This window comes from Perognathus longimembris, chromosome 20 (genome assembly GCF_023159225.1).
Source record: "Perognathus longimembris pacificus isolate PPM17 chromosome 20, ASM2315922v1, whole genome shotgun sequence".
NCBI classification, from domain to species: domain Eukaryota; kingdom Metazoa; phylum Chordata; class Mammalia; order Rodentia; family Heteromyidae; genus Perognathus; species Perognathus longimembris.
This window is the reverse complement of record NC_063180.1, coordinates 41,695,335-41,707,570: the sequence shown is the minus strand read 5'-3', so window position 1 is coordinate 41,707,570 and position 12,236 is coordinate 41,695,335. Positions and strand designations below refer to the sequence as shown.

At 48.6% G+C, this 12,236-nt stretch overlaps 1 protein-coding gene across 1 annotated transcript in view; it reads right to left on the bottom strand.

Annotated features, from left to right (window-relative positions):
* The window catches only part of Oca2 (OCA2 melanosomal transmembrane protein), a 38,106-nt gene extending 29,995 nt beyond the window's left edge, over positions 1-8,111 (bottom strand). Inside the window, exons 1-5 of the mRNA XM_048329334.1 lie at positions 7,858-8,111; positions 6,779-6,874; positions 4,283-4,468; positions 3,468-3,525; positions 2,125-2,197 (exon numbers count right to left, since the gene is read on the bottom strand). Of these exons, the coding sequence (XP_048185291.1) occupies positions 2,125-2,197; positions 3,468-3,525; positions 4,283-4,468; positions 6,779-6,874; positions 7,858-8,111 (667 nt within the window). The remainder of the gene's footprint in view (positions 1-2,124; positions 2,198-3,467; positions 3,526-4,282; positions 4,469-6,778; positions 6,875-7,857) is intronic.
* Between the last annotated feature and the right edge of the window lie 4,125 nt (positions 8,112-12,236).

Genomic DNA, 12,236 nt, shown 5'->3' with positions numbered 1-12,236 from the left:
CTCCTCAGATAATATACAAAGAAATAACATATTTAGGCGTTTCTTCCAACTCTCCGTCTCATCAGCCCCTTCCTTCTACATAAATCATTGGTCCTGAATTCTTTCGATCCTGTTTGGCACCCTCTCGTTGGGGTCTCAATGGCGCCTCCTCCACTGTGTTGACTGTCATCTGTGCTCCCACCCACATTTTATTTGCAGTTGCCGCATTCTTGGGCTCAAGTTCAAGGCCTACACAGCTAGCAGGATGCTTGAATGAATAAACAGATGAACCATACCATGTCCACACCCAGATCTTAAGGTATACCTAGTCCTTATAAAGTGAGAAGTCATTTTAAAAAAACAAGTAAAATATTTAGGCTAGGTAGAGGTGGCTCACACCTGTAATCTTACCTACTCAGTAGGCCGAGAGCTGAGGATCATGGTTCGAAGCCAGCCCAGGCAGGAAGGTCTATGAGACTCATGTGCAATTAGCCACCAAAAAGCTGGAAATGGAACTGTGGCTTACATGGTAAAGCACTGGCCTTGAGCAAAACTACAGAGCCAAGCAGGAGCACAAGGCCCTGAGTTCAAGCCCCAGGACTGACATCTATGCATACAAAAAAAAAGAAGTAAAAATCCTGAAACCGGTAAAAAAAAAAAAAGAAATGGTGCCCAAAGTAGTGTAAGAAGATAGGTAATGAACTGGCTTCTGCACTGGGCATTCTTTGGCCTCAGGTCTTTTCAGACTGGAATCTGCACCATCATCTCTCTGATGTTCAGGCCTTCAAGCGGTACTGCCGGCTCCCCTGGGTCTTGTACAAGGATGCGTGGTAGATTTTTCCGTCTCCATTGTCATGTGAGCCAGTACTTTAGTACAGCATATACGTATGTGTTTATGTATATATTCAATAACTCAGTAAAGCATATGTGTGTTATATATTACATATAATATCTATGTATAATTTTCCTTTTATATATTATATGTATATAATTTCCCTTGTGAATCTAGCTTTTGTTAGTTTAATTTTAGGGCCCTCATTGAAGAGCCTAGGAAGGTAAGGGGGGGAAGATATGTTCCTTGTCCTACACTTCATGCCCTTTACATTTGAGGGCTAGGGTGTAAATGAGAGAAATGAAGGGAAGGGAAGGAGAGAGGGAGGAAGGAAGAATGAAGGAAGGGAAGGAGGAAGGAATGATGAAGGAAAGGAGGGAGGGAGGGAGGAAAAGGAGGGTGAATGAACAGGAGAAAAGGACAGAAGAGGATAAAGAAGTAAGAGGTAATGAGAATGGAGGGAAAGGAGGAAGAAGGAGCACCAGCGGGCGGGAAGGAGGGCAAGCTCATTAACCTGCATGTAAAGGTTTGCTGGCCTCTATTTATTTGCCTAATGCCCTGGGAGCCCTTGACAGGTCTCCCCCATCACAGGCACAGACAACAATTCAGCCACAAGGAACTTCAGGTGCCTGCAATGACAGGTTTCTAAAATAAACCCTGCAAGTACTGACTGCCACAGCCTGACTGGTACATGAAGATGCAGAAGTTCACGGGAGAAAGGCGGCTTTGCCATCCCCTGGGCTGAAGAGGAATGCAATTTCCTCCCAAATCCCTGACCATCCCGGCAGAACCCCCAGAGCCCCTCAGGCAGGCCCCCACCACAGCAGACCCGCTGTGTCCTCACCCAGGGAGCCAGCCAGAGGGCAGGAAGGGATGGCGCCGCCAGGAACAACCATGAAGATGCTACTGTCGGCCTTTCAAAGTCCCTCCTGATCACCGCCACTAGAGGCTTAGTCTTGGGAGAGAGTTCATGAGCTTCCAGAAACCCATAGGAAATCTGTGCTAACACTGTGCATTTCTCTGCAGAGCCCATGGAAAGCCGGAATCAGCCCTCGTAGGAGATCAGCCTCAAGAGACCTGAAGGCCCCCACTGAAATGCAAGAGGAAGTGGTAAAGCATGGGACCAGACCTGACCTAGAATGTGCCACTCTGCTGTCTTCTCCCCTCCATGATGGGCTTCAGTTACAGCCTGCAGAAACAACGTGTGTGTGCTAGGAAACTTCTGCTCGAAGCTGTAAGAGTTCCTAAGACTTGCTTTGCCTTGTGAATCTCAACCCAGGGTGACTGACCCTCTCCATGTATATTTTGGATACAGTAGCTTTCCAGCGGTGACACGGCTAACAGCTGCCAGAACTCCCCTTGATCTGGATACAGGCTGAATAAAACCTGTGAACAATCAGAAACATCTCAGGAGAGCTTTGTGATAGGACAGCAATAGGATAGAAATCATTTTGATGACTATTAAAATAGAGATGTGATTCTTGGGGTGATTTGTGCAGCCATAAATAGCTTTTTCACAGATACAAAAATATTCTGATTCATTCTCCTGCATTTCAGCTACCTTGGGCCTTGATTATTGGTATTTGCCAGCTTTAAGAATTAGATAACCAGCCACAAAATTAAATTGTCAAAGGTAGATAAATGTTGATGTTGCTATAAAGGAGAGCAGATGCATATTGCCTCTGTGACAGTTGTAATATGTGTTTGAGGAATTTGCAAAGACTCATATATGCTATATATAAAAAAAGTAAAGAGCCAGGTGCTGGTGGCTCATGCCTATAATCCTAGCTACTCAGGAGGCTGAGATCTGAGGATCACAGTTCAAAGCCAGCCCAGGAAGAAAAGTCCATGAGACTCTTATCTCCAATGAACCACCAGAAAACTAGAAGTGGAACTGTGGCTCAAAGTGGTAGAGCGCTAGCCTTGAGCAAAAGAGGTCAGGGACAGTGCTCAGGCTCTGAGCTCAAGCCCCACAACTGACAAAAGAAAGAAGAAAGGAAGGAAGGAAAGAAGGAAGAAAGAGAGGAACGAAGGAAGAAAGAAAAGAAAGCAAGGAGGAAGGAAGGAAGGAGGGAGGGAAGGAAGGAAGGAGGGAGGGAAGGAAGGAAAGAAGGATGACATATTGTAGAACATCAAACAAATTCCTCAAGTTGTTTTGAATGTGTCCACAAAATGTCTCTCCCCAAAAATAGGCTAAAGGCTAGACTACACATGGGACTTAAGTCACTTCATGGAGCCAAGGAGAGCTGACCAAACTGACCATCCCAGGTCACCCTCAAGGGCCTGCTGAGCAGGGTTTTAGAGTCACACCAGTGGGTGAGAAAGTACAGGCCCCTCCCTGCTGAGCTGGAGGCGTTGACTGCACTCGGTGTAGTCCACACCGGTGTCACACACCATCATGGCGGCTCCCATGTGACAGCAGCAGACCCAGAACCACCCCGGGTTTCCCTGCCACCCACCAGCCAGCCACCACCACACATCCTCAGCACCTCCCTTAGAGATCCCTCTTAGGGCCAGGGAGGGCGGGCTACACAGTGAGCCCCTCCGCACAGTCCCCCCCCCAGGGCACCCCGGGAGAGGATGGGCCAGTGCACCCAGACGAGGCCGGGGCGCCTTCCCTGAGCAGCGGCGTCGCTCGGGCCTCCTCAGCACTCACGGAGCACAGCGCCACGAACACGAACAGCCCCGGCGTCTTCAGCAGCTGCACGCAGCGCCTGCCAGGGAAGGGACGGGCACCGGGGTCACGCCGGGTGGCTGTCCTGCCCGACCTCGGGGGGGGGGGGGCCCTCTGACGCCTTGAGCGAGCTCTCTCGGTGCACCTGCTCCCTAGTGTTGCTCGGAGAGACAAAGGGCACACGTGTTCTCCCCTATGTGGAAGCTGGATCTGAGACACACTGGGGCATGATGAATGAACGACACAGGGCTCTAGGCATTCACACACCACGAGACAAAAAGAGGGTGCTCTTAGGGGAGGGTCGCACCACCGGTGCGGGGCCCATGCGCCTCTCATTACTCCAAAGAGTATCCTTCACCATGAACGCCAGGAAATGGGAACCAGAGGTCTTATCCTTAGTTGTTGCCTCTGTGTTCTTTTCCCTTTGTCTTGTTTGCTCATTTATGGGTCTTTGGGAGGACAAAGGGGGGGGCACAGAAATGGAGGGGCCGAGAAGGGGGAGAGGAGGAGGAGGAGGAGGAAGGAGGAGAAGAAAGAGACAGAGACATTGCGCAGGAACCACCATGTCCAGCAAAGCCCGCCCACTCCTCTCACGCATGCGCACCCGTGCCCCCAGCTAAAGCCCGCCCACCCCTCTCGCGCATGCGCACCCACGGCCCCTCTGCACATTTCCAGTCCTGTGGTCTCCGCTCCCACAGCACAGGAGGCTGCCGTGTCTTCCGGGCCGCGCCATGCACGGACTCCACCCGCCCTCAATAGCCACCCGAGGCAGGTACCGCCCGAGGCCCAGGGCCTACCTCAGCTTGGAGAGGGGGGCTCTGAGCTGAGCACCGTCGGAGGGTTCCCCTTTCTCCAAGGAGGCAGAGGTAGACAGAGCAGCCGCCCCTCTGCTCCGCAGACACGCTGGCTCCCAGGCAGCTGAGCCATCTTCCCAAGACTCTTGGGGAGCAGTGGACTCTGGGTAAGCGGGCATGCGCGGTGACCTGGAAAGACAGAGTTGGGTGGTTACAAGTCCTGAAAGCACATCCCCCAAAACAAGATTCCCCCTGCCCCCCACCCCAGCCATTTCACTTCAGTGGTGAGGTACCATAGGTCACAGAATCAATACCAGTCTTTGCAAGGACCATGGAGAGAGCCAGGCACCAGTTACCCAGAAGGCTGAGAGCTGAGGATCATGGTTCAAAGCCAAAGCCTAGACAGGAAAGTCCATGAAGCTCTTATCTCCAGTTAAGCAGCAAAATAAAAAAAAAAGCTGAACGTGGAACTGTGGCTTGAGTGGTAGAGTGCCAGCCTGGAGCAACAAAGCTCAGAAATAGTGCCCAGGGGGCTGGGAATGCGGCTTAGCGGTAGAATGCTTGCCTAGCATGAAGCTCTGGGTTCCATTCCCCAGCACCACATATACAGAAAATGGCCAGAAGTGGCGCTGTGGCTCCAGTGGCAGAGTGCTAGCCTTGAGCAAAAAGAAGCTCAAGGACAGTGCCTAGGCCCTGAGTTCAAGCCCCAGGACTGGCCAAAAAAAAAAAAATAATAATGTCCAAGCCCTGAGCAAGACCCAGGACCAGAACAACCATGAAAAGGACCACAGATGGTGTGACAATGACACATTGATGGGAATGGCTCTTCTTGGACACTTGAGTCCAAGAAAAAATCTCCTGGGCATTACTATGTTTTCAAGTCTTGAAGAATGATTGGGTTTTGAGGAACTATCAGTCAGATAAGTTTTTTCTTTATTGTTCTTTTTGTCTTCTTTTCATCTTGTTTGTCCATTTGCCTGTCTTTTGGGAGGGTAAGTCAGGGCACACAAATGGAGGGACAAAAGGTGAACAAATGCAGCCAGTGGTCCTCACTAGACACGGTGTTGAAAATGAACTCCACAACTTGTGGGTGGGAAGGAAGGGAGGGAAAAACTGGGAGAGAGCAAGGGAAGTGGTGACATTATCCCAAAAGAAATGTACTTATTGCCTGATTTATGTAACTGTAACCTCTTTATATATTACCTTTGTAATAACAATAACAACTTTTTTAAAAAGGTATATCCATTTTTTTTTTTTTGGATTTGGGAGATGTTTCGCTACAGTCACTTCTGGCTCCGACCAGTGCCCACTCCCTTCGGTATTTCCTTCTCTTGGAATGTGCTCAGGCTTGCTCCACTAGACTCATCCTGAAGCAGGGTGAGTGGTGTCAGCATTCCCTCTTCTGTGTAGATCTTCCTTTAACCAGGCTCCAGGTCAGGTGACCACCTCCCCCCCTGCCCCCGACTCTCCACTCAGCGCCCAAGCAAGCACAGGTGGGAATGCGCAACATCAGTAGGAAAGGGACTTGTAAACTTTGATCAAAATGACAAGTGCACACATTCATTGGAGGAAATAAATGAGCCTCTGCGGAATTCCCTCACAGGTGCATTTAACTCCCGCAAGGTTGTGCCATGGACCACATAAAACACTCACATGATCGAAGTATCGGCATGAGAGTTGAAATCTGTGGTTTCCAGTTTAAACACATGATGCCAGCTCACTTGACACTACTGGGACTCCTTGAGCTCAACACAAGGGGGAAAATTATATCCATAAGGATAAGCCCAGGAATGAAAATTAGGTGGTGCAAAACTAATTTGGAGGAAGATAATCAGCACCTTTGGAAAGAGTCCTCTTTTCTATCAACTTTGTAACTGGAGGTCAAGTGTGTGGGGGGAAAACACCACCTTCCTCCTAGCTTCTGAGAAAACACAATCACAACAACATTGGAGCTAAGAAATTGCTTCCTTGAAGGGAGAAAGAAAAAAGCAAGTTTGTGTGTGTGCTTTCTATGGCAGGGTTATATACTAGAACTTTCTGTGGGGAAGGAAATGTTCTCTGCCTTGTCTGCTTCAGTAGACAACTTGCTGTTGACCACCTGAAATTTGCTGGTGTAACTGAATGGCTGCATTTTTATTTTGCTTCATTTTAATTAATTTATGTTTGAATAACTCCATGTGATGAGTGGCCTACCATTCTTCTCAGTGCCAATGCGGGTCTAACCCCCGCCCCCTTGCAACATTCACTGCCCATATCATCCCCCAAAGGTCATCGTTGTTTAGCAAATAAGCAAGTTGGTGACTGTTGTCCTGGTAAACCATTGATTAGGTTAAAACTGCAATGAAATAAAGTTGGTAAATGTCCTGTAGCAAAAAGACCTTCCTAAACTGGGTACTGCTAGCCCATGCCTGTAATCCTAGCTATTCAGGAGGCTGAGACCTGAGGATTGCAATTCAACGCCTGCCCAGGCAGGAGAGTCTGTGAAGGAAAAACTCTCACCCCTTCTTTGGTGAGGAGTTCCACAGCAAAGGAGTGTTTTCTGTAAGGCCAGGGTCTTTAGAGCTGCGGCTAAACTGAGGCAGAGGTGAGTGAGACCTGGGAAAGACAAGAAAAACACAAAGACAACACAAACACAAGGTAGGTATTTTCAACAACTCTCTGTAATAAACTGCACAAGGATATTTGACCAAAGTGCTTTCTAGACTATATAAAGCTGGAGTTTAGGAGCCATCATTGGAAAGAACTCTACTCCCCAACCTACACCACATCAAAATGCAAAGTAGTTTTTTCAGGGAAGACAATCAATCCATACTCTTGCCCTCACTTTAACAGTCCACTTGGTGGCTAACTTAGCTTTTCCATGCAGAGCTTTTGATCCATAAAGGAATATATAGAGATATAACATATAATAATATATAATACATAACATATATTATATATATAAAATTTATCACCTGAGATCAGAATAGGACCATTATTTAGAATAATCTAATAGCTCCTATTTGAAAGACCAAACCATAGAAGTCAAGGCCAATATGTTGGGGTAGAATGATAATGAGGACAGTGATGGGGAGCTGTGTTCTCTGAAGCCAACTGTCACAATTGCCACAGTTGAAGCAAAGTAAAGGCTAGCTTTGGGGAGCCCTGCCCCCTCTGGGGCACCGGCCTGTCCACTGAAGGTAGTGTTATAACTAGATGTTTTCTTAGTCTCAAGCCAGGTATTTTCTGAAACGAGAAATAGTCTCCCCTTAATTGCTTGCCATATTTATAAAGTACACACACACACACACACACACACACACACGGGTGCCAAAATTACCTCAATGCCATAAGTAACATGAAATACTAGGCTTCATGCTGTAAGCATTTTTATCTCTTTTTACTGTCTTTTGGAGTTACATTGATCATATTTTAGAGATATAGTTTGTCCATGACAGGCCAGGAACACACAATTCATGCTCCATTTCTGCAAACTCTGGAAAATTTTCCCACAAGGAAATGAAGAAGGGGGACTCTGCTCATGGAAACTCAGTACTTGTGAACACCACAGTTACAAGATAAGAGTATTTCCAACTCACCTCCCCTCAGGGAGAAAGGAAGTCAATTCCTTGTGTTCAGGAATCCAGCTTCTCTGCCCCGGAGCCTGGCTTGGGGAGGAGCTGGTCCTCAAGTCCTTGTTGCTGAGGTCAGCCTGGCGGAGGCTGTGGTTTCTGGTGGCGGATCTGGCAGGCCACAGTTGTCCAGGGCCTGCACTCGCTGGAGCAGATGATTGGTGGAGCTCCACCTCCAGCACAGCGGGGGCCAGTACACCATGCTTGTTCTCTAGATGCATGTCCTGGTCCTGAGTTCCTCCATAGGATCAACCAGAAAGGAATGGTTTATTATTAATGAAAAGAAAACTGTGAGCTGGGCACCGGTGGCTCATCATGACTGTAATCCGAGGAGGCTGAAGTCTAGGATTATGGTTCAGACAGGAAAGTCCATTAGACTGTAATCGCCAATAAACTATCAAAAAGCCAGAAGAGGAATTGTGGCTCAAGTGGTAGAACACCAGCCTTGAGAGGAAAAGCTAAGGGATAGTGCCCAAGCCTTGAGATGAAGCCCTACTATGGACACCAAACAAACAAAACCAAAAGAAATTAAAAAAAAAAAAGAAGAAAACTAGGGAAATAAGAATGACCATGAGCTTTCCCCATTGTCTTTGTCCTTGGCATGTTTTAAACTTTGAGTGTGTGTGTGTGTGTGTGCTAGTACTAGGGACACCAGCACCTGGCCTTTTAGGCTTTTTTTGTTCAAGGCTGGTGCTCTACCACTTGAGCCACAGCTCCACTTCTGGCTTTTTTAGTAGTTAATTGGAGATAAGAATCTCATAGTCTTTCCTGCCTGGGCTGGTTCAAACTGTTTTGTTTTGTTTTGGTTTGTTTTTTTGTTTTTTGTTTTTTTGGCCAGTCCTAGGCCGTGAACTCAGGGCCTGAGCACTGTCCCTGGCTTCTCTTTGCTCAAGGCTAGCACTCTGCCACTTGAACCACAGCGCCACCTCTGGCCATTTTCTGTATATGTGGTGCTGAGGAATCGAACCCAGGGCTTCATGTATATGAGGCAAGCACTCTTGCCACTAGGCCATATCCCCAGCCCTGGTTCAAACTGTTATCCTCAAATCTCAGTCCTTGGAGTAGCCAGGATTACAGGGGCGAGCCACCAGCACCTAGCCATTTTTAACATTTTTGTATCTAGTAAACTACCCTTATAGTGAAAAAAATCAATTGAAATATGTGTAAAATTTACTGTGCTTTTGAGATTAGGATGCCATACATTTCTGGATTACGTATCAAGCAGTTGACTATTTCGGTATGGTTTTTCATTTCCCAGGCAGCCAGGAACCCAGCATTGACCTTTGGCTTTGCTGTAGCCCGCAAGGGTCCCAGCAAGGATCACTGTGCACTTACTTGGGTTGGATATGTCAAGCGTGTGGAGAGGCATGGTGCGTGCTCCAACGTGGGTGGGAGTTTGGTAGGAGATGAGTGTTGTGTCAACAACAGGGTCATTTGTGCAATCGTTTGGATCTTCAATGTGCCCCTAAGCCCCATGGTCCCCAGCCTGTGGTACCACTGGGAAGTGGTAAAACCTTTAAGAATTGGAAGGTCTTTAGATCACTGGTGGGAAAAATGCCCTTACAGGGCAGAGTGAAATCCCAGAGCTGCGCTTTTGCCGTCTTTCCTTTCCTGGCTATGAGGAAAATGATGGTTTTGCTCCACAATGCAATCCTGCCACGAGGCACCACCACAGACTCAACATCAACAGAACACGGATCTCTAAAACCGATGCTAAAATAAGCCTGTTGCAACTAGCAAGCTCATGCCTGGAACGCTAGCTACTCAGGAGGTGGAGATCTAAGGATCGTGGTTCGAAACCAGCCCAGGCAGGAAAGTCCAATTATCCAGTGAACAGTGAAAAGTGGAGCTGTGGATTGAGTGATGAAGCACTAGCCTTGAGCGACAAGAAAAATGGGCAAAGGGTTGGGAGTGTGGCTTAGTGGCAGAGTGCTTGCCTACCATGCATGAAGCCCTGGGTTCGATTCCTCAGTACCACAGAAAAAGCCAGAAGTGGTGCTGTGACTCATAGGGAGCAATGCTAGCCTGGAGAAAAGAGGCTCAGGGACAGTGCCCAGGCTCTGAGTTCAAGCCCCAGGACTGGCAGAAAAGAAAAAGAAAAACAGGCAGAAGTGCAAGGCCCTGAGATCAAGCCCCAGTACAGGCACAAGAAGTGAATGAATGAATGAATGAGTGAATGAAAGAAATAAGCCTTTTCTTTTTCTATATTAGTTCATCTATTTGCTATAACGACGGAAAGCTAAGATAGCCAGAACCCTGATAGCAAAAAGGACAATCTGCCTAACTGGAGCCAGGACTTATCCCCCAAACAGAAAGATGTTGGCATACACACAAACCCAAGTGACCAGGAAAGTATGTACATCTCTCTTATTACTGATATTTCCCCGATTTGACCACTTACCCTGAAAACAATGGGTTGCAACCGGCAAGCCAAGGGCAGACAGTGCTGGTAGAAGGGTGCTAGTACCACAGAGTGAAAAACGGGGCCCTGAGTTAGGAATCTACACGCGTTCCCATTGCCCGAGAAGAACAAAATGATGTCTAGGCCTGGCTCCAATGTGAGCTGGATGCTGCATTTCACCTGCCGTTCACTGTACAATGAAATAGGGGGCCGGTACAGCCCATGCTGACAATGCAACACGTTATAATCACCGTATGGAATGGCAGAGCCTGCAGGGCCGTGGTTGGCCGTCTCACTGTGCTGGATGGAGCGGGGGAAATGCAGGGCACCTGTTGAGGGGCGGGACCTGTCGTCAGGGGCGTGACGTGTCCTCGGGGGGCGTGGCCCTGCCAGCTTGCAGGGCGTGGCCCTTAGGCAGAGGTGGAGCTTGTTCTCCGGGGGGCGTGGCTATTGGTGGCGCCATGGCCGCTAGGAGGAGGGGCGTGGTCTGCCAGTGAGGGCGTGGCTTCATGGAGGGGCGTGGTCAGGTCGCAGGGCGTGCCCCCAGGGTCCCAAGGCTGATCCTAACTGCCCCGTAACCAGCTGAATCGCCCTGGCTCCTCCTCACCTCCGGGGTGGGGGTGGGGGGACCCTGGGCTTGACCCACAACCACCTCTCAGCAGAAAGGGCTTGGTGGGGGCTTCCCGGAGGTGATTCCCCAACCCCTCAGATCACAGGGTTCGTTCCAGAATGCACACGTGACCTTGCCACCCCAGCTTGGAAACTAAAGCCCATGTGCCATGTGCCAGTCTCCTGGAAGTGAGGACCCCCCCCCCCCCCCAGTTACCCGGCAGTCCTTACACCTATCTCCCTTAACCCCAGGGAGCCGAGGGGCCATGACTTCCTCAAAAGGCAAGCCCACGATGGGAATTTTGGTTTTTCCTTTTGGTGCTGGTCCCTGGGGCTTGAACTCAGTGACTGCTTGTGTGCGGTCCCTGAGCTTTTTCACTCAAGGCTAGTGCTCTACTACTTGAGCCACAGGTCCATTTCCAGCTTTCTGGTGATTAATGGGTGAGAAGAGTTTCACAGCATTTCCTGCCCGGGGCTTGGTTCTGAACTGTGATCCTCACATCTCAGCCTCTTGAGTGGCTGGGATTGCATGTCTGAGCTACTGGCACCCAGCTAGCAATTTGCTTTGACCAGGGTAATTAAAACCTTGGGATCTTAAGCTCCAAATTGAAACACCTCCCCACCCTATTTTATACCCAATAGAAACACCGATTGTAAACTCAGTTTGCAATTTCAAGCAGTTGTTGCACCATTGTTTTAAGTCTATGCAGACCTTCCCTATCTGTTTTTAGATCAAATCTTCGTTAGTGAGGGTTAAGACATCCCCAGATCCCACTGGAAGGTTCTGCTCCTAGTGCAGGTCAGGCACCTGAGCAGGTAAACCTCAGAGAATAAGTCATTCCTAGGTGGTTTAGCCCGCCAGAAAACATTCACAACCACTAACAACACCTCACAGTACTGTCAAAGTTAGCTAGGCACTGGCGGCTCACACCTGTAATCCTAGCTACTCAGGAGGCTGAGATCTGAGGATGGCAGGCAGGAAAGTCCGTGAGACTCTTATCTCCAATGAACCACTAAAACTCCATAAGTAGAGCTGTGGTCCAAATGGTAGACGCCCGAGCCTATGTAAGCACAGCATAGTCATACTCAGCTGCTGTGCTTTCACATGCACGTTCTTGTGAAGAGCTGGCTACATGAAAGCCTATTTATTTTGCTGTGTGTAACCAGAAGGGAAAAGGAGACAAAAAGAATATACAGCTTTGAGGGAATTAATGGTTTCTATTCTAGTACATTCCAAAGAAATGCCTGACTACCAGACTCATGTCATGCTGGAGTTCAAGTGAAACTTACTGTCTGCACACTGCCAGTCACCCTTCCACACCCCACTCCCAGCCTT